The sequence below is a fragment of the Acartia tonsa genome, chromosome 14, assembly GCF_053477335.1.
Source record: "Acartia tonsa isolate MP-2025a chromosome 14, ASM5347733v1, whole genome shotgun sequence".
NCBI classification, from domain to species: domain Eukaryota; kingdom Metazoa; phylum Arthropoda; class Copepoda; order Calanoida; family Acartiidae; genus Acartia; species Acartia tonsa.
The window spans coordinates 18,909,031-18,936,345 of NC_137273.1; the positions used below are offsets into that span (position 1 = coordinate 18,909,031).

At 32.6% G+C, this 27,315-nt stretch overlaps 1 protein-coding gene across 6 annotated transcripts; it reads left to right on the forward strand.

Annotated features, from left to right (window-relative positions):
• LOC145305852 (uncharacterized) lies at positions 1–26,228 on the forward strand. 6 transcript variants are annotated; one of them, XR_013874749.1, is made up of 25 exons: positions 1–149; positions 568–624; positions 1,079–1,207; positions 1,726–1,848; positions 2,255–2,369; positions 2,875–2,988; positions 3,511–3,704; positions 4,526–4,598; positions 4,985–5,056; positions 6,052–6,144; positions 6,989–7,061; positions 12,889–12,999; positions 14,174–14,294; positions 14,716–14,851; positions 15,138–15,250; positions 16,603–16,709; positions 17,194–17,296; positions 17,503–17,600; positions 18,713–18,803; positions 20,200–20,274; positions 21,032–21,139; positions 21,554–21,615; positions 23,710–23,818; positions 24,374–24,510; positions 24,683–26,228. XR_013874749.1 is itself a non-coding variant. In XM_080147674.1 (24 exons), exons 1-24 carry the CDS (start codon positions 90–92, stop codon positions 24,422–24,424), a joined length of 2,388 nt encoding a protein of 795 aa, XP_080003800.1. In that variant the 5' UTR covers positions 1–89; the 3' UTR covers positions 24,425–26,228. The 6 variants fall into 6 exon arrangements, 3 of the variants coding, with proteins under 3 accessions (XP_080003800.1, XP_080003802.1, XP_080003801.1); XR_013874750.1 differs by having other exon boundaries at positions 24,731–26,228; XR_013874751.1 differs by having other exon boundaries at positions 24,785–26,228.
• Positions 26,229–27,315: the final 1,087 nt, after the last annotated feature.

The window sequence follows — 27,315 nt, forward strand, 5'->3', positions numbered from 1 at the left end:
TTAAAAAATCCTCGAATTCTTTTGGTTATTGAAAGAAAATCCTCGAATTTATTGGTCAATGAAAGAATCCTCGAATTCTATTGGTAAAAATGTGCGACGCAGAGGACCAAGATGATGAAATCTTGGCCGTTTCTGAGATCTTGCCTCAGGTATGATTATTAAGTAAATAAAACATTTATATTGAGACCTAGGATGACAAAAACATATTTAGCGAAGCACAAAAACATTGAATGGACAAACGGACAAAGTCATTTATAACCAGATGTCATGACCAAGAAAAGGAATATGCAAAAACTCAAAGAATATCACGAAACCTTTTAAAAATAAGTAATTTAGCTTTTGAAGCATGACAGAAGGACATAACAATGTATAGACAAGATTCGCATAGATACATAGATACATATTATATAAATCTTCACTGAAAATTTCTGCAATCTGTCTTTAATAGCAATTGAGAAAATCACATATTGTCCAGAACGTTACAGACTGACTGACGAACGACATTTAAGTTTTTTTTTAATTTTCTAACACCTTATTCGTACATATAAATCCTATTTTTTAAAATAGGGAACATTTCAATATCAGAAGAGGGAAGATGAAGGTGGCTATGTTGGTTGTATTGATGTAAGTGTAAAGTAGCGAAGCTTCTCTATAACTCTGTCTGTTCATCCTTACTACAATAAAAGAAATTGATAGCATATCTGTAAGTAATGGCTTAGAAACCCGTTAAGATTCGCTAGATTAGAACCGGTTCTGAGCAATAATGAAAAATTAAATCATTTATCACATTACATACAATTTTGTACGAATAGGTAGTAAAATAAAAATCAAATAGTAGAAAAATTGTACGCATTTCCTTTAAACCGTCATGTGTTTCTCTGACATGACTTTATGAGCGTGTGAGGAAATTGACACTTTGAATTTTAAAGAAAACACTGTATTTCGTTGTCAACCTCTCCAGAATAGGCCTAGGGCTTGTAATTGTTAAAGAACGTATAAAAAAAACTAATTCTGGGACAAAATACTTGTCTTCAGGAGCCCTATTCCTGCCTATTTATAAATTTCTATTTGATTTCAGATAAATGTAGATATTTCCTCACCCATCACTATAGTAGAGAAACCTGGACCCAACAGCATTGAGGATCTATTGCCCAACGTGGTTGGCTTGGACACCAGATATACTGTTACTCATCTACCTCCTATACAGGCATTTAAAGTCATTTCTCGTATTCATTCGAATCCGATGGATAGGAACCGGTTCTCATCAATACTAAAAAATTATGCCTAGCATCGTAATAAATCCAAATTTCTACGAATATAAAAATGTACAATCATAAGATTAAAACCAGTGTTTTAGCCCGTGCCTTCGGTATCTCGAAGCTAAAAAATGGTTTTAATCTTATAATTGTAAACTTTATATCTGCGGAAAGCTGTTTATAATATGATGCGAGAAATAACTATTATATTTGTTTATAAAAAAAAGTTATAAATCTTCCCAGGACCTATGAGAAGCTACATTGTAAAGGAAAGCCATATTGGTTCAGTGGTAAGCGACATCCTTCAGTACATACAAACAGACACACAGACAAGTCATCATGCTACTTTTTTTTTTATCAGAATACAACAGTTTATTTTTTTAATATTGTAAACTTTCAATGCTGTTCTAATAATGAACTAAATTGCTAATGTTCTAGCATAGGTATGAAAATACTTAAAATTTATCAGTTGATGTTTACTCTACCTGGAAACTATCCGTCCAGTGCGCCTGCGGAACCTGAAGTTAGCTGTGTCTGGTTGACCATTGCTCAATTAGATAAATTAAAGAAACATCTTGTGGATATAGCTCAAGTTAGTATCAGGGATCTGAAGGGATAAGACTATGGCAGATAAATTGAAATATATACCCAATGAATACACTAATTTACCCCTTCTGTAGATTCCAATAGGTGATTTAAACTTTTGGACACTGAACTAAATAAAGCAACCAATCAAAATCCATTTAAAAGTCCCAAAAGTTGTTCAGCCAACGTTATTGCAAAACTTTGGGGAGTGGAACTACTTTAATAAACAGCCTTTCTCCCTGTTTCAAATTACCTACATATTGCAGAAACAGGAAGACGACGCCCAAAGAAAATCTATTTTTCAACTTGATTTAATTCTACCTATTTGTTTTTAAATATTTGTCTCTTAGGCACCTTAACTATAAAAGCCTACTACTTTTTATATAATAATATTAGAATGATTTTATATTTAGGAATACCTAGGAAGTGTTGTTTTGTTTTTGTGGATTAATTTGATACAACAGGAATCTTTAGAACTTCTGGGACTGAGCAAAGAAATTAATATTTATGATGTCAGATATGATAAAAGTAAGTTATTTCAATTTGTGACTCTTTATTATTTAAGTACTAACTTCAATGATTAAAGTTTTGTTTTGTTTGATAGGTACCTATTTTCAAAAAAAACTAAGAGGGATGGTTAATTAGAATTATTGTTATAACTGCCCCACATGGGTTTCAAATTATATTATTAAATAGGTACCTATATTGCTCTTTATTTATCTACCAAATTAAAAAAGTTAAGTTTTTTTGTTTATGATTTCAAACTTTTACATTCTTGAATAGGTAGGTATTCTTCCAGTAAAATATTCCAAACCTTTTAATATATGCATCAATTTCAAATAAGAATATCTAGGCGTACCCCAAAGGCTATACTTCAAAATCGCCTATTTCAAAAACGCTTGTCTCAGAAAACGCCTATCTCAGAAAACACAGGCATTTGATAGAGAAGGGTTTTTTGAGATAGGTGTTTTTTAGATGACCCACTCCACTCCTAACTTTCACCCTATTTGTAACCTATATTTTTATTGTTTAGAACCAGCACACAAAGTTGTACAGAAGAAAGTTTCTTCTTTGAAGAACAGTTGTAAGGATATCTCACCAAGCAATAATACAAACCAACATACAGACCAACAGTCTAAAACATCAGGTACAGATGAAATTGAGTGTCGAGCACCTACACAGGGATTCACTGGTGAGGGGGGGGGGGGTTGTAAAGTCTTGTTGGGGTGAACAAAGAGGAAGGTAGTCCTACTTAATTTCTTACTTTTGAGGGTATGTTGACAACCCCCACACGCCTATGGATGAGATACAGTAATAGTCTTTTAATTTTGTTATTATATTATCTATTGCGTTCATAGATACTACAGTATTATTATTTTAAGAAATGAGATATTTTGTATTACATGCCTTAGTATTTATTGCTGATATGTCTTACTTTAACAAATGAATTTAACTTAACTATAAAACGGAGGTTAATTAAAACTAGAAGACAAGGTGTACCTAGAAAGGATAAGTAATAGGAGATGAATATTCCGCCTTCTACCTACTAAAAACTAAAACTATTTCAGTTTTTTCAAGGTATAAATATTTCTTGCATGATGTTATACCTTTGCCTGCGGACATGTAATTAAATATATTTTTATTTTTTTATAGAAAAACAATATTTTAGAACCAACCCCAACAAAACCTCCTACTAACCCTGCGGGTCAACCTAGCACAATATCCGTCCAAGAACATAGAAAGAATCAAGAAAATGACAAGGACTCAAAATTGAAAGAATATACAACTTCTCATAATGGCGGGAAATCAAAAAGGAAAGAGAGGAAAATCTACCAACCACCAAAGGCATTTTTAGCTTCAAAGGTTTGTACTAATAATGTAGTTTTTTGTTTTTTGTTGTAGATTAAATTAATTTTCCAAATTGTTTTTTTTTTCATTTAATAAATATTCAGGGGTGTTATTTTTTCATGGGATACCCTGCTAAAGGGGGGGGGGGGAGGGGAAATAAAAAATATGTGTGAGGGGAGGGGGGATGAAGAACTAAACAGTCCTAAAAACATTTTTTTCCTCTTTTTTCCCCTCCTTAGTTGAAAAAAAAACAAGAAAAATATGTGGAAGGGAGAAAAATTGATAAAATAAAGAGCACGGAAATCATTTTTCCCCCTCCTGGGGGTAAAAATTGAAAATATTTTACAGCAGAGGAAAAAATAAACCTAGTGCAGAATATACACTCCTGTAAATAGGATAATATATGATAAATTAATCTTCCTTAAGATCAGCGTTGCGGAGCCGTTTGATTTTGGTGCGGCTCCGGCTCCGACCTAAAATCAAGAAAAAATTGACATATTTTTTTCTCCACGTCTATTTTTGACTTTTAAAAGTTAAATTTTTGATAAGAATGGACTTGAAAAACTTAAAAGGGGCGCGCACATGACAAAACAGAGTTACCAAATTATGATTTATAAAATACGAAAATTATGGCTCCGGCTCCAGCAAAATATGGCGGCTCCACGGCTCCGGCTCCGCAACACTGATTATGATTTCTCAATTCTCAAAAAAAAGACTCTTCAAATCAGGAACAGTTTGAAAATAAAATAAACGGACGGACGGACCAACCATAAATGTAGAAAAGCTTAGCTTTTGAAATAGGACAGTCACGACTTAAACTCAAATTCATTATTTAGGATAGAGAGGAGGGTAGAGTGAAATCTTGGAACTTGGAAACTTGCAGCGGCATCATTCTATCTCTTAAACTAGGTAACTAATTTCTTATCTACTTCATTGTTATTTTGTTAGTGTGTCATATAAAATCTTTGAGAATACTGTAAATATTAATAGTCCTGGGCAATTTTGTTGTCTATAAACGTATTTAAAACTAAAATTTTGTAATACATACTCATTATTTAATATTAAAATGTGATTGAAAAAAGAATGTAAGGGGAACGAGCTATATGTTGGGTTTTTTAATATCAGCCGATAGTGTCGGAAATATAAAAACAGCCAAAGTGCTACAAAAGAACAGAAAGCAATTTGCTAGCAGTTCAAAAAATACCCCACCACTATGGCCAGGTTATTGTCTGGATTATACATCTATAGTTATACATTATTATTAAAACCTTTTAAAATATCATTTTGATTTTAAGGAGAGATAGAAGCTGAAATGGTTGATATAGCTGAACCTAACCTTAACAGGCTGGAAGCTAGCCTTAATCCAGGTATAGTAAGTGTTTTGTACTCACAAACCTTGATTAATAATCTGAAAGGGGATGATTACGTGTCCGTCGCCATCTGGTCCATTTTGAATACAACCTACAGATAACTCACTCTTAGATTGCACATCCTCTGCCTGGAAGCCAGAATAGTAATCAGTTGCGCAAGTTTGCCGTCTAAGGCATAATTCTCTCTTTTTTGATTGATTGATTAGCCATAGGGTTTGGACCTAAGTAGTCATGGAGTAGGCTGAGACACTTTTGTATAGCCACTAGGGCTATCAAACTCCACGTTCAAGCACATTATGACTTGACCCGCTATCTCATGAGAGCTACTCATTATTACCTCACCCTCGCCGAGTAAGGCAGGTGTCCCAAATTAAGTCACCGTAATGAATGACGCTCACCGCAGAGGAGCCTGGGATAAGGGTAGTACTGATATTGTACGTGACTATTGAGTATCCAAACTTACTCAATAATCCCCTTCTTACACAACCAGGGGAAGTTGCGTGAATGTATTCAACTGAGAAATTCGAGTTGCCACATGGGGACTAGAACTCGAACTCTCATCACCGTAACTCAGTGCGTTACCACTGAGCTATGACGCCCCTTTATAATTATCTCTTCAAATGTTATAAGCAAGTGACTGACATAAAATTATAATAAGATTTTTTAACATCTAATTATAACGCATTTTACATAAAAATTCCCGAAGGGGGAGTCAGGTTGTGCTAAAATTCCGTAAAAGTGTGAGTTTTAAGGCTTAAAAACAGTACTAGTAGAATGATAAAATTTATGTTAACTCTTTTAAAAAATTCAATAAGGAATACACATATTTACTCAAAATTATCGTTCTACTACTGTTTTTAAGCCTTAAAACTCATACCTTTACGGAATTTTAGCACAACCTAACCCCCCTTTGGGAATTTTCTCAAAGTAAGATTTACCTCACAGGATGTATGTTTACTAAATCAACGGGACATTACAATGATTAATTTTAGGTGAAAAAGTGGAATTCTTTGTAACAAAGAAGACTGATGGGAAGAAACTAAAAGCAACACAAATAACTGGACCTTCTTATTCAACCGTAGAAGGTAATGTTTCAATTCAGAGATTTTTTAGATTATTTAATTTTTCAAAGATTACTTGCAGCTGCACCACTAAGAGCTTTTTATAAAGGGGTAAGGAAAGCAAAAATGGCGTAAAACCATCCCAGGAACTGTGTGTACATTGGAGCTTCCTTGAAATAGAGAACTCAAAAGGTTTAATAGTTATCGAAATCTTTAGCTACATACAAAAAAAAACCTTGCTACTTTATGTAATACTAGCGACTTCGCCCCTAGCATCTAGTGGCACTTTAAATGTTTGTTTTTTGTTGCGTTCAAGTTTCTACGATATGTTGCGCAAGAGTCTCTTTATACGATACCTTGCAATGTTACGTAGGAGTCTCTATACTTAAAATAAAAATTTCGATTTATTATTATTTCTCTTGGGAGGGTGGTGGTACCCTCCCCCAAAATAAGTATAAACCTTTCCGGGACCTATAAGAAGCTATCCTGTAAAGGAGAACCCGATCGGTTCAGCGGTTAGCGAGATCCTTCACTACAAACAAACAGACAGACATACATCGTTCTACTTTGTATTATAGATAGCGGGTTCGCCCCTAGCCTCTATGCCCCAAGAGGTTATAAACTGCGTTTGAAAAACCGATTTTTTTGTAAATAGCTAAAACCACAACAGGACCAGTAGGAATATTCCCTGAAGAGTAGGACACAATCGGTTCAGTGGTTATTGAGATCTTAAGCTTCAGACCGACGGACAGACAGACTGACAGATATACAGACAGACAGACAGACATCGTTCTACTTTGTATTATAGATGATTTCCCTGAATTTATAGTTCATATCATCTGTTTGTATAGAAACAATTTTGTTTTAGGATGCAAATATTCTGAAGTTGTGGAGCTAGTTGCACAAGATGTTGTTGGAAATATTCATTCTTGGAATCCAAGGTTTCTAGTTTTACTTAGTTTTTACATTCTTTACTAATTACAATTTTAATGATTTCTTATCAGGGGTGTTTAGTTTTAAGAATTAACTCCTTGAAAAGTTCAAACTGTTATGAAAATATACACTCATAGCTTTATTTTTAATTATATGATACTAATGAACTCTAAAATAGTGGTCTTTTCAAAGTTTGTCTGCCAATATTCCATGCTCTATGATACATGGCTTAGCTAAGCTTTGCCGATTTTTATTACATAAAATTTTGAAATTAAGATTTTGTTTGGCTGCATATAATCAGGGACAAGGGAATGATATTCTGACAAACAACTCTAAAGGAAAATTTCCCCACAACCCCCTTGCCCTTTTCCTCCCCTTCTTTTCCACCCCTCTTCAGTTACATGACAAAAACGAAATATACCACCAGATACTCCTATAAGGTTTCGTGATTTTTTGTAGAATTGTTGGTTAGAATATCTACCCCTGGCATATGATAAAGTTTAATTTTTAGCTGTGTATAAATTTTACTTAAGGTATTAGGTATTTATTTAATGGTAATCAATAACACAAACACATTTTATTAAGCGTAAATTCATATATTCAAATATATTATTATATGAAAAAATGAAAAGTTGTTTAAAATAGGACGTCAAAATAGAGAGAGAAAATAATTGAAAACATGTAAGCAATACTACTGGCATAAATATGAATATTCAAATCATATATTTATTATGACAACAAGAGTTTAAGAGAATAAATATGCATGATTTTTAAATATTCTAAACATTTGTTGCACTACAAACTAAAATTTAATTTACAGCTGTTTTACTAAACTAAACAGCAATTAGGGTAGTTTATTTAGGTATTTTGCAAATTTTAAATAGATTTCAAATGCAAAGGGATAGTTGCATGAAGTGCATTTCAGAAAAAAATTATTTCAAGCAAAAGTTACAAATATTACTTCAAACATTTTAAAATTACTAGATTAGTTGTCAAGCTGTTTTTTTGTGAAAATAATGTAGCTAGCTATATGAATTGCCAATGCATTTATTACAAAAATACGATTTTCAAGTGTCAATATTTTAAAAACTACGTGGTAGAAAATTGAAATTCTTTCAAATATATGCAATATATGTAGATGTAGTTTAAACCTTTGACCAGGAAAAAATATTCGGTTCACTATATTTAGTTCAAATGCATTTCGTGCAACTATCCCTTTCTATTTAACTCAAACTTACATCTAGAGAATTGTAAAATGCCAAATATTGAATTATACAGTCAATAGAACTACAAGATAAGTAAGAGTTGTGGCCAGCATTGCCGTCATTGTGCTTCTTTCAAATGTATAGAAATTCATTGCTGTAAACGGGTATGTTGCCTGTAATCAGTATTGATAAATGGAAAAGTATAAAATGTCTTTAATATAATATTAATTAGGGTTCATGCTTATTTTAGGTTAGGTTAGGTGAAGTAAGGGTTAGAAAATTGCCGCTGTAGGGGCTAGAATTGTTTTGATTTAGAAAAAGACCTTCAAAAATATGACTAGAATCCGAAAATCCGCAATCTGCAAAAAAAAACAAGAATCCGCAATCCACGGATTAATCCACTTTTTTTTGGCGGATTTTTGTAAGAATCCATATCCGACCCATGAATTCAGTGGATTGCCAACCCTAATATTAATGCTGAATAACTTCTAAAGGGTGTATACCACAATTTTCATAATATTAGGAGTCCAACTCTGCTGTGGCCATAAAAAAATGTCTAAAGTTGACAAGATGTCTGTCTTTATGTGTGTGCGTGCCTGTATGTCCTGCTAACCGCTGGAACGATAAAAATTTCCTTTTTACAGGTCTAGGGAAGGTTTATAACTATTTTCGGGGAGGGTAACTCTTCTCTGCGTGGAGAAATTATTTTATTCTATTACTTTTTAAACTAACATTGAAAATGAGGGTTGATTTACCCCCTGCCCTCACCTGCCCTATGAAGTCTCTAGAGGGGTAACCGATAGTTTTAAACTTTTCCAAATATTTTCCTTTAAACGATCAGCAGCCACCTTAAGTTGTCTTCTTTCTTTGTCCAATTCTCTTCCACAGGCATCTTCCTTGGTCTTCCAAACAATGTTATCCATCAGATCATAGCACTCTATAACATCAATCAAATCTACTATGTCACATGTTTTTGTTCTTTCACATTGTAATAATATATTTCTTTACAATCCGAAAAAATGAGAAAAAAATATTATTAAACTACCAAATCCTAAATCCCCCCCCCCCCCCCCCATCAAACTGCTATAATCCAAACAAAAAGTTAAAGGGGACTTAAAATATGTATAGATGAGAGCAAGTAATGTTAAGTCCCTTTCAGCAGTGATGCTTTGACACAAAAGTACACTTTTATAATGAAAATGGTGGTAAATTGTAATAATTTAAACAGTTTGATTTATGTACTTACACCATTTGATGGTGTTTTCTAATGTTATTTTATTTTGCACTTTGAAACAAACTAAACTTTTGATGATTTTTTGTCAAATTCTCCATATACCTATATTAAGCAAACTCATAGTATATTCACAAAAAATACTTAAGATTACTACTGGAAGGTTCTTAAAATCACTTTATATTATTCAATATTTATGGATATTCCTCAACTAATCTTTTAAGCTTAAATGAAACAAAGTGATCCTCTTCTAATAAAATAAAATCAATATTTTTTAGGTTGAGTTGATTTAATACCTTCAAGATTTGTAAGATATTTGTAAACACAAGCAATCATGTTGACAGAAAACATGATGTTGTTGATGTATTTGATATTTAGAAAGGTCAAGTAGATACACATGATAGTTATTACTTGTAGAATAACAAAGAGTGGCATTAGAAATGATGCTACAGCTTTACTAATTATTTCAATAAGCTCCATAAGTTCTGCTAAATCTTTTCTGGTCATCTTTTCTTCTGGATGTCAGGAGAAGAAATTTAGCAATTCAAATCAAAGATATTGTTAATTTATTACTTACTAGCAGCTGCGCACCCAGCATCTTAAGGCTCTTTATTCTAAGTGGTAAGAATTAAATATCATACAACCATTCCAATGCTTCAATTTGATAATAAATAACCTAAAACAATCCTGATACCTACATGAAGCTTCACTAAAAAGGAAAACTTAAACAGTTCAGTAATTATTGAGATCTTAAGCTTCAGATGAAAATAACCTTACTACTTCATATGATACTAGCGGCTGCGCCCCTAGCATTAGGGGCTCTATATCGAATGAATGTGGAAGGGCAGAAAAATAGCTTAAAAATATACCTACCCGAACTTTTTATAAAAAATAAAATATCCTAGAACGATCCCGAGACCCATAAGTAACTTCACTGTAAAGAAGGACCATATCAGTTCAGCGGTTAGTGAGATCCTTCGCTACAGACAAAAAAAACTTATTACTTTATATAATTGGATAATAGGTAGAATATCCTCTGATTTGTATTGCCATACAAAGGTTTTACCAGGCCCTAAAATCTTTGCTACTGTAAGCTATGTTTTAAAATCCCTACAAATTTCCCTAAAAAAATGCAAATTAACAACAGGTGTTTTTTAATGCAACCATCTCGTAATCAATGTATAAATGGTACTTGGAATTCGAATTTCGATATAAAATTTTGCATGAGTAATCCTTGAAAGGTCTATTTTCCCTAAATCGAACAAAAAGTTGGAAAAGTAACAGCTAATGGCTGGCGGCTCAGTCGTTTAGCCATTTTTTTTAGCTATTTTGAAGGTAAATCCATCACGAAACCTATCTCCACTTAATACTCTTTCCCACCTTAAAACGTTTTCAAACGGTTCTAGTCGGTAGATGCTGGTACTAGAAATCTAAAAAATGATTTTTTGTTTCAATTCACATGATTTAAAGCAAAAATATGTTTCAAAAAGTTGGTTACTACGTAATTTATGACAGATTTGCCCTTAAAATAGCATAAAAACGGCTAAACGGCTGAGCTGTTAGCTGTTACTTTTTCAACTTTTTGTTCAATTTAGGGAAAATAGACTACTCTTGCAAAATTTCTGATCGTAAATTGAATTCTAAGAACCATTTATACATTGATTACGAGATGGTTGCATTAACCCCCCCCCCCCCCACACACTTTTTGCACCAAGATTGATTTATCATTTAATTTTTGTATTAATGAATCTCACATCAGTACTTGACAATTAAAATTGCTGAAAATCATTCCCTTTCCCTGCTCTTAGCATAGAAACCAATTCAGATTTTAGAATTGCCATACAAGTTAGTGGAGTAATTTGTAATCCAAATTGTTGAAACATCAAAAGCTGTAAAAGTATGGCCACTGAAACCCAAAGTAGAACATCATCATGGAAAGAACATTATACAGCTGCCAAATTGTTGGAATCAGTACAAAAATGCTTGACGTCATGGCATATAAAATATCAGATTTTGTATTCCAAAATTCAGTATTAGACTTGAGTTTATATCCTTCTGAAATATTATAAATTCCTTATTTGCCTGGAGACCATCAATCACCTATTGTCCTATTGAAAAAATGTTTTAAGCTACTTTAGCATTTATTTAAAAAAAGACTACATTTAAAAAAAAAACTTTCTTTGAATTGTTTTTATTACCCTTACTTAGCTTTTTATGTAGTCTTTAGAGCTGATTGCTCCAAGGGTCTTTTCTGAACTTTGCTCAACCTGATTTTTAAGAAAGCATAATAAACATTATGGATGGTCTAATTTTGACAAAAAGGAATTTTCCTAAATGTTGTAATCCAAAAATATTGATTAAACTAAATCCAGTTCCATAAATGATCAACACATCCAAAGCAATTGTCATATCTTCAAATGTCCAATTAGTTTCATTGTTGACTCTTGGGACCACGTATTTCCAAATAAAGATTGCACTGCTGATAGCATAAAAGAACAAAAAGATGAAAGTTTTAATATTGAAGAATTTGAATCTAAGTGTTCCATCATTGCTAACTGTTCCTTGCCATATATTGATCTTCAGCAGAATTTTAATAAATGCTTTAAGATTCATTCTTAGAAACAGGGCACTAAAAAGTAAACTGATTTTTTCATGATTTGTTAATTGAAATTAGTTTTATAATAATAAATATTTCCCTTTGGTAAGCAGTTGCCTTATTAAAACAGCTCATAAAATAAAACTTTCTAACTAAGTATATTTACATTAAGAACAGTATAAAGTATGTATTGCTTTCACTTGTACAGTAAGTTCAATAATAACAATAAAATCAGAGTTTATTTAACAGTTTTCAAATATTGGAAGAAAATATTATATAGAGCTAGGTTTAGTGGGCTTTCACAAGAATTAACTATATTATAATTTTATATGCAATTTAAGCATTTCAGCCTTTTTTTTTGTTGTTGAAAAAAAATCATATACCTATATTTTTTTTAAATTTTTAAATCATTACATTTTTAATGCTTTCTTGTCATTTTAAAGCCCAAAGGTCCCCTAAAACAATGGTCTCCAAAAGTTCAATTAGGCTTATCTTTGTTTTTTTATCTGTTTTTTAGATTTTTTTTTGGCTAATGACATTAGAAAATGAGTCTCAGTCATTCTTGGATGTTTATTTGCTACATTAGTGGTATCCTTACAGGAAATATTGTGTATTTTGGCAATTTTCATTGGATTTTTTAAATTTTGACAAAAAATGTTCAATTTCTTTAGAAAATAATTTTTAGATGTAATACCTTTTATGGAGTTTGTATCTCTGTACAGTTACACAATAGGACAGCAATCTTTTTTTTTTCATTTTTTATAGGAATAAGTTTTATGAACACTAATCTTGATTTTTTTCAGGAGAAGGGAGGGAAGCCTTATAGAAGAAAAGACAGAAGAACCTGTTTATGTTTACTATACATCTTTACATTTGGACGAAAGAATAATGAAAGATTATTCTCAAAAACTTAGGTAAATTTTTTTTTCTGTAAGGCATACAAGCAAAATAAATCTAAAATAGAATTTGTGTGTTTTTAGTGTACTCCCTATAAACAGTAAGGGTAAAAATGCTAGTTATGTCCACAAGTAGCGCAGCAATAGGAAAAATAACTTCAATTTTAGCAGGTTTTATATATAAGAGGTGGTATGTCTATCTATAATTAAAGATTTCTCTATATGCTGGACCGATATGGTTTTCCTTAACAGTGAAGCTGTAGATAGGATCCAAAAAGGTTTATAACTATTGTAGTATAGGGGAGGTTAGATCTATCCCTTAAGAGGCGTTGTCACGAAAGGGTTTATACCAAAAAATTTTAAGTGACTGAGCTACTTTATAATTCATTATATCTGTCCGTCAGTCAGTCCGTAACGCTATGGGGATATTTGATTTTCTCGGCTGCAGCTGAAATTTTTTTTTGAAAATTCGTATAACATGTGCACATATATAATATATATTGTTGTGTCCATCTGTCTGTCAGTCATGCTTTAAAAGATGTAAACATTATTCTTTTAAGGTTTCATGATTTTCTTGTTTTTGCATAATCTTCTTTTTTTTTCTTTTGTTATAAGAACTGAACATCTGCTCTATAACTCACTTTGTCTGGTTGTCCATTCCAAGATTTTTTTTGCTTACTGAAGTTGTCACCCTTGTTAAAAGCAAAGCTTTTCTATAATTAGGGTCGGTCCGTCCGTCCGGAACGGAGAGCTCTTTTCGCTAATTTAGGCATGTTAAGTTGTGCTAACGATTTCAAATTTTGCATGGTGATTCCTGTAATAGTTAGGTACAATTTAGAAAGCGTAGCAAATCTATCATCAATACCAAAATGTACATTCAAAGCATGTCGATTTTTTACTTTTATAACAACAAATTTGTATGTGATATAGTTATCCGATTGATCTAATTTTTGTAATACTGATTCCTGGGACAACCAAGTACAATATTATTAGCGAAGCATCTCTATTATCAAGTCCTAAAAATGAAAGTATGTCCTTAAACATTATCCTGTATTTCAACAGTTTTTAACAAATTTACTTACAATTTTTTCGACTTTTATACTGATTAATGAATTTCGACACTCTAAAAGTGTTAATGTTCGTTTGTCTTACCGTTTCAGAGCTTCGCTTTTACGGATGTTGTTTTGTTTAGGTTTAACATTGTAGAGTGTGCCAAATTCGGTAGACTGGCTCAATTTGTCAGAACTTGTGATCATAATAGACTGGAACAAAATGTCGGCAATGATGTTTCTCAATTATCTGAGGAATTTAAGGTAAGACAGAAGTATCCTATAAAGAGAGAGGTAGGTTTCTGGTAAAGGTGTGTGTTTTAAGGCTTAAAAATAGTAGAACGATAATATTCACTAAATATGTGTATTTCTTATTGAAAAGAACTATAGACAAATTTTTTTTTTAAGTTAACATAAATTTTATCGTTCTACTACTATTTTTAACTTATAACACATAACCTTTACGGATTTTACCAGAAACCTACCCCTTTCTTTATTAATACCAAAGATTATGTTTCATTAGATTGAAATTTACGTCCAAATTTTGCGCAAGTTTAAAAGGATCATCATTGAGACGAAATGTAATTTTATTCGCCAATTTATTTTGTAAAATTATCTTGGTTCTTTGTCTATGGCCAAAGATATTAAAAATTCAACAACAAATCAAATAATTACTTTATTTAAGGACAAAGCTGTGATGGAAAAATGTGATATTATACCAGACGAAAAATGCGCCAAATCAGTCGATACTAAATCAGCTGATTTATCTGCCAATAATGGCGCAATCGCCGCTACCTCTAAAAAGACTGATTATAAAAAAGGTATTTTATTGCCCATTTATTTCGATAAATAATGAAATAAATACGACCTATAGATTTTCCGAAAAAGGAAGAAAATAGAAGATAAATATTACGTATTTCTATAACTGTGGAAGAATTTTACTTGCGCTAACATAGGGGTTAGAAGGGTGTCAAATTTAGCTAACCAACTTTTTAATCCTATACCCGCCCCCCATCTCCGCCCCTCTTTCTTAATGTTTGAAATAGGAAAAAAAGCATCTTTGTTTATACATCCTTTTGTGTTTTTAAAACAAATCTAAATAACTAGGAGAGAATAATATTGATGACAGTGGTTGCTTCACTAAAAAGGCAATCAGAGAGATGTTATTTCATGGAATTCAACTACTCTCCGCAAAACTGCAAGATCACAATGCTACGCAAGTAAGAATTTATTAGTTAAATAAAAAGGATGATAACATTCCTATAATTAGCAAATTAAACAATCATTTAAGCAAACATAAAATGTCAAACATATTATATTTATTATTGTATTAGCGGCAGCATTGGCAATATAATTCAATGGAGTCATGAGGAAGTAAAATAAAAACCACCCTGTAACAAATGTTTCTTTTATTGATAATTTAATAATTGAAACCTTTTGTTAAGTTTGAAAATGTTCAACACAACTCTGACTTGCTTGGTATACCTCACTAAGAGGTCTATATATAATAATTATTCTAGTTAGAGAAACTGTTCAACACAACTCTGTTTACTTGCTTTGTGCACCTCACTAAGAGGTCTATATATAATAATTATTCTAGTTAGAGAAACTGTTCAACTCAACTCTGTTTACTTGCTTGGTATACCTCACTAAGAGGTCTATAATTATATATAATAATTATTCTAGTTAGAGAAACTGTTCAACACAACTTTGTTTACTTGCTTGGTATACCTCACTAAGAGGTCTATATATAATAATTATTCTAGTTAGAGAAACTGTTCAACTCAACTCTGTTTACTTGCTTGGTATACCTTACTAAGAGGTCTATATATAATAATTATTCTAGTTAGAGAAACTGTTCAACACAACTTTGTTTACTTGCTTGGTATACCTCACTAAGAGGTCTATATATAATAAGTATTCTAGTTAGAGAAACTGTTCAACTCAACTCTGTTTACTTGCTTGGTATACCTCACTAAGAGGTCTATATATATAATAATTATTCTAGTTTGAGAAACTGTTCAACACAACTTTGTTTACTTGCTTGGTAAACCTCACTAAGAGGTCTATATATAATAATTATTCTAGTTAGAGAAACTGTTCAACTCAACTCTGTTTACTTGCTTGGTATACCTCAATAAGAGGTCTATATATAATAATTATTCTAGTTAGAGAAACTGTTCAACTCAACTCTGTTTACTTGCTTGGTATACCTCACTAAGAGGTCTATATATATAATAATTATTCTAGTTAGAGAAACTGTTCAACTCAACTCTGTTTACTTGCTTGGTATACCTCACTAAGAGGTCTATATATATAGTAATTATTCTAGTTAGAGAAACTGTTCAACACAACTTTGTTTACTTGCTTGGTAAACCTCACTAAGAGGTCTATATATAATAATTATTCTAGTTAGAGAAACTGTTCAACTCAACTCTGTTTACTTGCTTGGTATACCTCACTTAGAGGTCTATATATAATAATGATTCTAGTTAGAGAAACTGTTCAACTCAACTCTGTTTACTTGCTTGGTATACCTCACTTAGAGGTCTATATATAATAATTATTCTAGTTAGAGAAACTGTTCAACTCAACTCTGTTTACTTGCTTGGTTTGCTTCACTGAGAGGTCTGGAACCCACTGTGTGAAATTCCAAGACTGTGATCATGTTTATTGCAAGTAAGATTTTAATAGCGGAGCTACTGTATGCATAGATTGTGTCCTTTGCCCGTTACTCTGAAGTAAAATTATATATTACTATGAATGCAGGAGGCAGATCAATGTAGACCATTTGATTTATTTTTGATGTTACACCATTTACTCTAATAAAATAATTCTATATTAAAAACAGTAACTCCTCATCACCACCTTTGCCCCATCACCTTCCCATCTGCTGGATACACTAACTGACTGAATAATGAGGTCAATAATAGCAACCTAATTTAATGATGATTTTTCCTTGTCATTTTATATCCACCTAGAGACTATAAATGTTTCTTCCTTTCTAATTTTAAAAACTGCTATTGTTTACTTAGCTTAGAACCAAACCAAAGATTATTTATTGTGGGGTGTAAATTTGTTATATAGTCCTATCAATGTATGATTGTTTTTTTTTGTATATTTGTGAGTTTTATAATTACTGTCTTACCGATCTTATTTTTAGAGAATGTATGGCGCAGTATTTCAAGATCCAAATAGAAAGTGGACAGGTGAAGAACCTTACGTGTCCCAGTGACAAGTGCAGCACACAAGCACTGCCTCTACAGGTCAGCCCCTGAACCGATTGAGTTCTCCTTATTATTGAAGCTTCTCATCGGTCCCTGGATGGCTATAGACTTTCTAATTTTTAGATTTAAGTCTTTTTCTGCTCTCCCTTACCCCTTCAAAGAAAGGGCTCCTAAATGCTAGGGGCTTTTTGCTAGATACTTCACATAAAAGCTGTATTGGTCTAAAAGTTTGAATCATTGTTAAGGTTAAAGATCTGTTGGATGCAGAGCTGTATGGGAAATATGAAAAGATGTTGCTTGAGACAACTCTGCAAACAATGGAGGATATTCTTATTTGTCCCAGGTCAGAACTATTTTAAAAAGCATGGCCTTGAGAGAGCATGTTTACACCATAAAATTTTATACTCCAGAGAGGGAACGAATTTTGTACTGTAAATTATTACTGGTATCCAAAGTTTTATAAATGTATTCTCTCATTAGTTGGTTTCAAAACTTATTTTATTAAATTGGTTGGTTTCAACTGGCAGTGTCCAAACTTATAAACCATATAGGTATAGAAAAAGGGATTTTGTTTATCATAATTGGATGGGTTTTGCGGATCCGGATCCCCCAAATTTGGTCAGTGCGGATCCGGTTCCGGATCCTTGACAATAAAAATAAAATCACCAAACTTTTCAAAAAATATTTATTCTTTAATTCGAAGTCAAAAATACTTTTAATTTTCAAGTCTGACCCTAAACCTTAAAGATTAGACTATATAAGTTTGAAGGAATTTTAATTAATATAATAGATTTGAAATCTGCATAAAATTTTAAGGGTTTTTTATTAAATTCGTTTTTTATTTAATTCTTTATTTAACGGCGCAAATACGATTTAAGTTAATTTACTTTGACCAATAGGAAAGCTAGATTGAAACCTACCCGCGCTCTAATTGGTTGAATGATGTACGACACTTAAGCTTCTCCAATCAGAGCGCAGATAGTTTTCAATCCACCAATCACAGATGTCAAAATTAATTAACTTAAATCGTATTTGCGCCTTTAAATAAAGAATTATATAAAAAACGAATTTTATAAAAAAAAACCTTAAAATTTTATGCAGATTTCAAATCTATTATATTAATTAAAATTCCTTCAAACTTAAATAGTCTATTAAAGATTGGCTCTCATCAAGAGAATGTCTGAGATTTTATATAAATTTAGGTATATTTTTCCATTTTTTCCGCATTTTTTTGAGTCCAAGGATCCCTTGGACTCGAAAATATGCGGATCCGGATCCGAAACCCTGCCTTCAAGGCACAACTTTTGTCTGAAAGTCTTTACTATACTGTACATTATATTAAGTTACGCCTGTTTGAAAACAAAGGCATTCCCTTTACTAACATAATTAATGATTATCTGCTGTACTTTATATGTTAAATTTACTAATATTATTAATAATATATATTTAATTTAGAACGTTTTGTCAGTGCCCGACTGTGATTGATAGAGAAAATAATATAGGACAGTGTCCCCAGTGTTTCTTCTCTTTCTGTATATATTGTATGGTAAGATATGGATAGATAGAGATAATAATATAGGACAGTGTCTCCAGTGTTTCTTCTCTTTCTGTATATATTGTATGGTAAGATATAGATAGATAGAGATAATAATATAGTACAGTGTTCCCAGTGCTTATTCTCTTTCTGTATATATTGAATGGTAAGATATAGATAGATAGATAGAGATAATAATATAGGACAGTGTCCCCAGTGTTTTTTCTCTTTCTGTATATATTGTATGGTAAGATATAGATAGATAGATAGAGATAATAATATAGGACAGTGTTCCCAGTGCTTCTTCTCTTTCTGTATATATTGTATGGTAAGATATAGATAGATAGATAGAGATAATAATATAGGACAGTGTCCCCAGTGCTTCTTCTCTTTCTGTATATATTGTATGGTAAGATATAGATAGATAGATAGAGATAATAATATAGGACAGTTTTCCCAGTGCTTCTTCTCTTTCTGTATATATTGTATGGTAAGATATAGATAGATAGAGATAATAATATAGGACAGTGTTCGCAGTGTTTCTTCTCTTTCTGTATATATTGTATGGTAAGATATAGATAGATAGATAGATAATAATATAGGACAGTGTCCCCAGTGTTTCTTTTCTTTCTGTATATATTGTATGGTAAGATATAGATAGATAGAGATAATAATATAGGACAGTGTCCCCAGTGCTTCTTCTCTTTCTGTAAATATTGTATGGTAAGATATAGATAGATAGAGATAATAAATTAATAATATAGGACAGTGTTCCCAGTGTTTCTTCTCTTTCTGTATATATTGTATGGTAAGATATAGATAGATAGAGATAATAATATAGGACAGTGTTCCCAGTGTTTCTTCTCTTTCTGTAAATATTGTATGGTAAGATATAGATAGATAGATAGAGATAATAATATAGTACAGTGTTCCCAGTGTTTCTTCTCTTTCTGTATATATTGTATGGTAAGGTATAGATACCTAAATAGAGAGAGTCAGATAGAAAAACAGATAGAGATTAGAAAATAGATAGACAGACAGACATTAATCTCTTTTATTAATCTCCATGTACAATAAAGGCAAAAAGGAATAATTAGTCTATCTATTTATTTCATATATCTATCTATCTAGGCTACCTATGTCTATTTATCTATCTATTTATCTAGGCGACATGCCATGGGGTATCTCCATGTAAAGTAAAGGCAAAAGAAGAATATTAAATCTATGTCTATCTATCCATCTATCTAGGCTATCCATGTCTATCTATCCATATATCTATCTATCTAGGCGACATGCCATGGGGTATCTCCATGTAAAGTAAAGGCAAAAGAAGAATATTTGATCTATGTCTATCTATCCATCTATCTAGGCTATCCATGTCTATCTATCCATATATCTATCTATTTAGGCTACCTACCATGGGGTATCTCCATGTAAAGTAAAGGCAAAAGAACATAAAGAGATTGCTAACAAATATACAGAGGTATGTATATTTTTTTTTTGGGGGGGGGGAGTTGGCAAGGAATTTCATTTTTTTTCTTAGTGGGGGTAAAATAATGGTTTTAATGTATAAGGGGGGTAAACACCTCATTATATCCTCCATTTTTGTAAACCTTTACCTATATTTAAGACAATGATATAATAATAGAGATACTCTTAGAGACATACTGTCAAAATCAACCAATATGGGATAAAAATGAAGGTACATTCTAGACTTGTCATTTTTTTATCGAATTTTAATCGATTTTGGTACGTAAGGGCTTAATTTTTGTCTGCTAAAAATCCATTTTTAGATTTGACGAAAAATGGGGTCAGATGGGCCGTCAATATATAATATGTCTATTATTGTAATATGCATTTTTAATCTTTACAATAACTATTTTGAAGCTTTCTTTTAAAAAACTAAATTGTCATGAAAATACTATTTTACTCCCAAAAGAATTACATGATATGTGAAATGTCGTTGTCTACGGGGAAAACGTAAATATTATGTCAATAAAAACGCAGAATTGAAAAAGTTTTTTCTGCTTCGAATTACAGAATATTTCCACGAAAATTAAATAAAATCATAAAATTAATACCAGTTTTTATTTTTACCTGGGCTTTCGGCACCACGGGGCTAACAAAACTACTGGTTTTTAATCTTATAATGTACATCTTTGGTAGGATTTGTAAGTAAACACCTCTCCATCTGTTTTCTCTGTGCTTAGCTTATTAAAGATATTTTCATCCTTGTTTAGGGAACTAGAGAAGAAAGAATTTTCTTGGAGAAAAGATATGGGAAAGCAAAACTACAAACATTGATGGATAACGTTGCCACCGAGGAATATATCTCTGAAAATGCTAGGGTAAGCGATAGACATATGGATAGAAAGATAGATAGACAATCTAATGTATAAAGTAAAACTACAAACATAGAACAATGTTGCCACCGAGGAATATATTTCTGAAAATGCTAGAATAAGCGATAGACAGATGGGTAGAAAGATAGATAGACAATGTATAAAGTAAAACTACAAACATAGATAGACAATGGTGTCACCGAGGAATATATCTCTGAAAATGCTAGTGTAAGCGATAGGTAGATGGTTGCTGCAAAATATATCTAAGAAATTAGAGAGATAGATAGATAGATAGAAAAACCGAAGTTATAACAAAAGATATTTTAGGAGGGAAGGGAATAAAATTTAATGTATTTAATTTGATAGTTATACTTTGACAAACAAATTGATAAAATTTTTGAATACATATTTTAATTTCAGACGTGTCCCAACTGCTCAGCACCAATAGAAAAGAATGATGGCTGCAATAAGATGACTTGTTGGTAAGAATACAGACAGACTGACAGGCCATACAGACAGACTGACAGACAAACTAACACACAGACTGATAGACAGACAGACAGACAGACAGAAAGATAGACAGAAAGATAGACAGACAGATAGACAGACAGACGTGTCCCAACTGCTCAGCACCAATAGAAAAGAATGCTGGATGTAATAAGATGACTTGTTGGTAAGGATACAGACAGACAGACTGATAGACTGACAGACATACTGACTGACTGACAGACAGACAGACAGACAGACTAACAGGCCATACAGACAGACAGGCAGATTGACAGAAAGACAGACAGATGTGTCCCAACTGTTCAGCACCAGTAGAAAAGAATGATAGATACAATAAGATGACTTGTTGGTAAGGATACAGACAGACAGATAGGTAGACAGATAGACAGACAAACATACGGACAAACAGACAGGATATACAGACAGACAGAAAGACAGACAGATGTGTCCCAACTGCTCAGCACCAACAAAAAAGAATGATGGATGCAATAAGCAGACTTGTTGGTAAGAAAACAAACAGACAGGCAGGCAGACAGACAGACAGACAGACAAACTAACACACAGACTGACAGACTGATAGACAGACTGGCAGACTGGCAGACTGACAGACTTGCAGACTGACTGACAGACAGACAGACAGACAGACTGACTGACTGACTGACTGACTGACTGACTGACTGACTGACTGACTGACTGACTGACTGACTGACTGACTGACTGACTGACTGACTGACTGACTGACTGACTGACTGACTGACTGACTGACTGACTGACTGACTGACTGACTGACTGACTGACTGACTGACTGACTGACTGACTGACTGACTGACTGACTGACTGACTGACTGACTGACTGACTGACTGACTGACTGACTGACTGACTGACTGACTGACTGACTGACTGACTGACTGACTGACTGACTGACTGACTGACTGACTGACTGACTGACTGACTGACTGACTGACTGACTGACTGACTGACTGACTGACTGACAGACAGACAGACTGACGGACACACAGAAAGGACAGACAGATTGACAGAAAGACAGACAAATGTGTCCCAACTGCTCAGCAACAATAGAAAAGAATGATGGATGCAATAAGATGACTTGTTGGTAAGGATACAGACAGACAGATGGACAGACAGACAGACAATCAGACATACAGATAGACAGACAGATATTTGGACATATGTGTCCCAACTGTTCAGCACCAATAGAAAAGAATGATGGATGCAATAAGATGACTTGTTGGTAAGGATACAGACAGACAGACGGACAGACAGACAAACTGACAGACAGACAATCAGACATACAGATAGACAGACAGATATTTGGACATATGTGTCCCAACTGTTCAGCACCAATAGAAAAGAATGATGGATGCAATAAGATGATTTGTTGGTAAGGATTCAGACAGACAGACGGACAGACAGACAGACAGGCAGATTGACAGAAAGACAGACAGATGTGTCCCAACTGCTCAGCACCAATAGAAAAGAATGATGGATGCAATAAGATGACTTGTTGGTAAGAATACAGACAGAAAGGACAGACAGATAGACAGAAGTGTCACAACTGTTCAGCACCAAAAGAAAAGAATGATGGATGTAATAAGATGACATGTGGGTTACTTTTTTGCGAGGGGGATTTGGGGAAGTCTCACCCTCCAACAAAATAGCTTTAAACCACCAGGACTATTATCTTTATTCTCTGAAGTGTCGAGCACAATCGGGCCAGCGGTTACCAAGATCTTCAGTTTCAGACAGACGGACAGACATAAATTTACTTTGTTTTATAGATAAAATCATCCAAGGATCTAAAAGGATAAGACAATGGCCAATAAATTGATGTTTATTCCCAAAGATTATACACAAAATTACCCCTTCTGTAGTTTAAAGTTAGTGGTTCAAACGTTAGAACACTCAACCTATTGAACTAACCAATCAAAAGTCCCAAAGTTGTTAAGCCAACGACTAAGAAAACGTTATCATGAAACATTGGGGACCAGTGTAATAAACAGCACATTGTCCACTCTCTCTCTCTCTCTGAATATTATCTCTTTTTCAGGCGATGTAGAACAAATTTCTGTTGGCTGTGTGGGGCCAAGCTACACGCTGCAAATCCTTACTCACATTTTAATATCATGGGAAATAACTGCTATGGTGCTCTCTTTCAGGTAGGCACACCAGACATCTAAAGGGACAAGACAATGGCCGATAAATTAATATACCCCAATTACAATACACTAAATAGTGCTTAAACGTTCGGACATTCATCGAATAACAAAACGTTGTTATAAAATATTAGACACTAGTGTAATAAATTGGGGATACAAAGGGATAAGACAATGGCTGATAAATTAATATACCCCAATTATGATAAACAAAATTACCCCGTCTATTGATTACAATTAGTGGTTTAAACTTGATGAACCAACTAATCAAAATTAAAGAAAAGTCCCCAAAGTTGTTAAGCCACCGAATAAGAAAACGTTATTATAAAACTTTAAGGTTTAATGTAATAAACAACCAATAGAGACGTTTCCTGTTCTGTTTTTGAATAATTGAAATAAAAACTTTTTAATAAAAGAGAGAAAAAGTTTATAAAACAAATTTGAATCTAATTTTCTCTGATTTTAATTTTATTGTTAGTGGAAAATTGTCTAGAATTTTTAGTTATGGCCTAGAACCGGTTCTAATCCAGTAATCCAATTTCTGTTTTATATTTTCAGGGGATGGATCCAGAAATGGACAACGAATGGGCGATGGAATTTTTCAATTAAGACCAGTGATAGGCCAATGGATGTTTAATTTATCTCCCCACCCCCCACATTCTTAAAAAATATTGTTTCTGTTATATTTAATATTGGTATTGTTGTATATCGCATCTTATCACAGACAGCTTTCCGAGGATAGTAAAATTATAAGATTAGTTCCAGATTTGTTAGCCCCGAGGGGCCAAAGACCCTGGCTAACAAAATTGTGATTAATGTTATAGTTTATTTGTGAAAAATTGTCTGTTATATGATGCTATACATTAGTTTTCCATATGGCTAAGAACCGGTTTTAATCCAGCGGATGCTTATCAGTTTCGAAGCAATATTGGGAAAATGATTAATAAATTGTTCTTTTATAACCATCAGGGAAAAGGGAATGTGATTCTGACAAACAATTATAAAGGAAAATTTCCCAACAACTACCTTCCCCATTTTCTCCCCTTCTTACCCACCCCTCTTCAGTAACAGAAAAAAAAACAAGATATACCCTCACCTACATCCAAAGGTTTCGTGATTTTTTGTAGAATTGATTGTTAGAATAGCTAGGCCTGATAACCCTAAAATTTTAACATAATATAAAACTAAATTTGTTTGTATGTTGTTTTTTTCAAGTAAATTTATAGAAATATATACAACACAATGCATGCTTTTTCAGTATGGCTTTGAACCGGTTTTAATCCAGCGGAAATTAATTGGATTCGGAGTCATCATTTACTAAGTATATTTGCGATTACTTTTATTTAATGAAATCTTCCAATTTTTAACATTTACAAAACGGCCTGCTTTATTGCATCAAGATCCATGACAGATCTATATAGGAAATAAACGTCTATAAATGAGCTCGAGTCTTCCAATGGTAAAGTGTTTAAAACTCATAGTGCTCCAATAATCCTCATTAAACTCTCATTGACCAAAGCGATAGGACCTTTATTCTATTTGTTTATGGAATGAATTAAGTTTTTCACTTCATGTAGATATTTGAATTACATTGAAGTATTTAATCCTTATTTCATAAATAAAAAATATTCGTTCATAATAGAGTAAATCTAAGAAAACTATATTTTAAAGAATTCGATTGTGGCGACACTTCCTTTGTGTTAAAATATTAAAACTAAAATTTTAATCATATTAACCCTTTGGTGATGGTAATGTGAAAAAAATATAATTGAAAGAATCTTTTTAAAATCATTTAAATTAATAAATATTTACTTCTTTCTTTTAAATAGTAATGGCGGGGGAGGAAAATAGATTTATTTAGAAATAGATAATAGATTTGTACTTATAGAAAACTAGCCAATAGCGATATAGTTATGTTGAGCCAACTCTAGTCTATAATACAAAGTAGAACGATGTATGTCTGTTTGTAGCGAAGGATCTCGATAACCGCTGAACCGTTCTCCTTTACAGGGTAGCTTTTCATAGGTCCCAGGAAGGTTTATAACTATTTTCTTCGGGACACCCCTAACCCCCCAAAATAATGAAAGATATTTTTTTTTTCTTTTTAAAACTAAAAATAAAAAAGTGGGGTCCTAAAAAAAATGCCCCCCTCCAAAAAAATTTTTTTTTAATTTTTCTCTTTAATTTTTTTTTTAAAAATCTGAAATACGAAAATTTAGTTTGATCAAACCTTTTAGGGCTTTACATAGGACTTGGGATGGTTTTAGGCTATTTTATTGCCATCACTACCCTTTCAAATAAAGAGTTTCTTGATGCTAGGGCGCAGCCGCTAGTACAGTAATAAAGTATTTATTATGTATCGAAAATTTATCTAATGTCATGTATAAATTGTTATTTAAAATATATTTTTTAACATTTATTTTTTACAATTTTATAAGTGACAAAGCAACTCTATATAACTTTAAATAATATGTCTGATGTATTGTTCGGGAATTGTGATTTTCTTGGCTCTTTAATAAGCTGATTTATTTAAGATATAGCGGCTACGCCCCTAAAGGCTTCTACTTAATTAAACGATTTATACTTAACAGTATACATTCAAAATTTTAATTTTTCAAATTTAGATTTTTTTGTTGTTGGAAGTTTGAAGCTTTTTTAGCTAGTGGTAAATATTTAGACAGGATTAGGAAACTGTGTACACAATCCGCAACTCAAATTCAGCTGACCTGTCTTATTCATTAGTATCAAACTGTACCCATCCCCCCATTTTTTTGTTTTGTTTTTTAAATAAGCGGGATGGGGTAACCCTCAAAGCAACCTGGATCGAAGCCTCAGTGAAAAAATATCCCCTTACACCTTTTTTCTCGTTAATAATATAATATTAGTTACTATCGACTTTGTCTCTAGCCTCTAGGGGCTCTTTATTTGAAGGGATATGGAGGGTCTAGAAAAATAGCTTAAAACCATCAAAAGGCTTAGATTTGTGAAAGAAATAGTCTAAAACCATCCGAGGAGTTATGTGAAGCCCACCTAAAATAGAGAACCAAAGATCGATTTAGCTGTTATTGAGATCCTAAGCTATAGACAAAACAAGGATGACAACATCCATAAAAGCGAAGCTCTAAAACGGTTGGACAAACGGACATTAACACTTGTAGAGTGTCAGAACTGAATAATCAGAATATAAATGAATAAGAGACTAATCAAAATTGTGAGTAAATTTGTTTAAAAACTTCTTGATACAGGATAATGTTTATGGACATACTTACATTTTAGAACTTGGCTATAGAAATGCTTTGCTTATAAATATTGTATTTTGTTGTCCCAGGAATCAGTATACCAAGAATCGTAACAATCGGGTAATTAGATCACATAAAAATTTGTTGTTAAAAAAAGTAAAAAAACAACATGTTTAAAATGGACGTACGGACATTCTGGTAATGATTATAGAGCTGCTAAGCTCTTTAAAATCTTACCTAACTACTACAGGAATCACCATG

Excerpts from the sequence above, each read along its gene's own strand:
- LOC145305852 (XM_080147674.1), top strand. The coding sequence starts at position 90 with ATGTGCGACGCAGAGGACCAAGATGATGAAATCTTGGCCGTTTCTGAG. Across the intron at positions 2,370-2,874 it reads TGATGTCAGATATGATAAAA|AACCAGCACACAAAGTTGTA; the intron begins GTAAGTTATTTC and ends TTTATTGTTTAG. Across the intron at positions 4,599-4,984 it reads CATTCTATCTCTTAAACTAG|GAGAGATAGAAGCTGAAATG; the intron begins GTAACTAATTTC and ends TTTGATTTTAAG.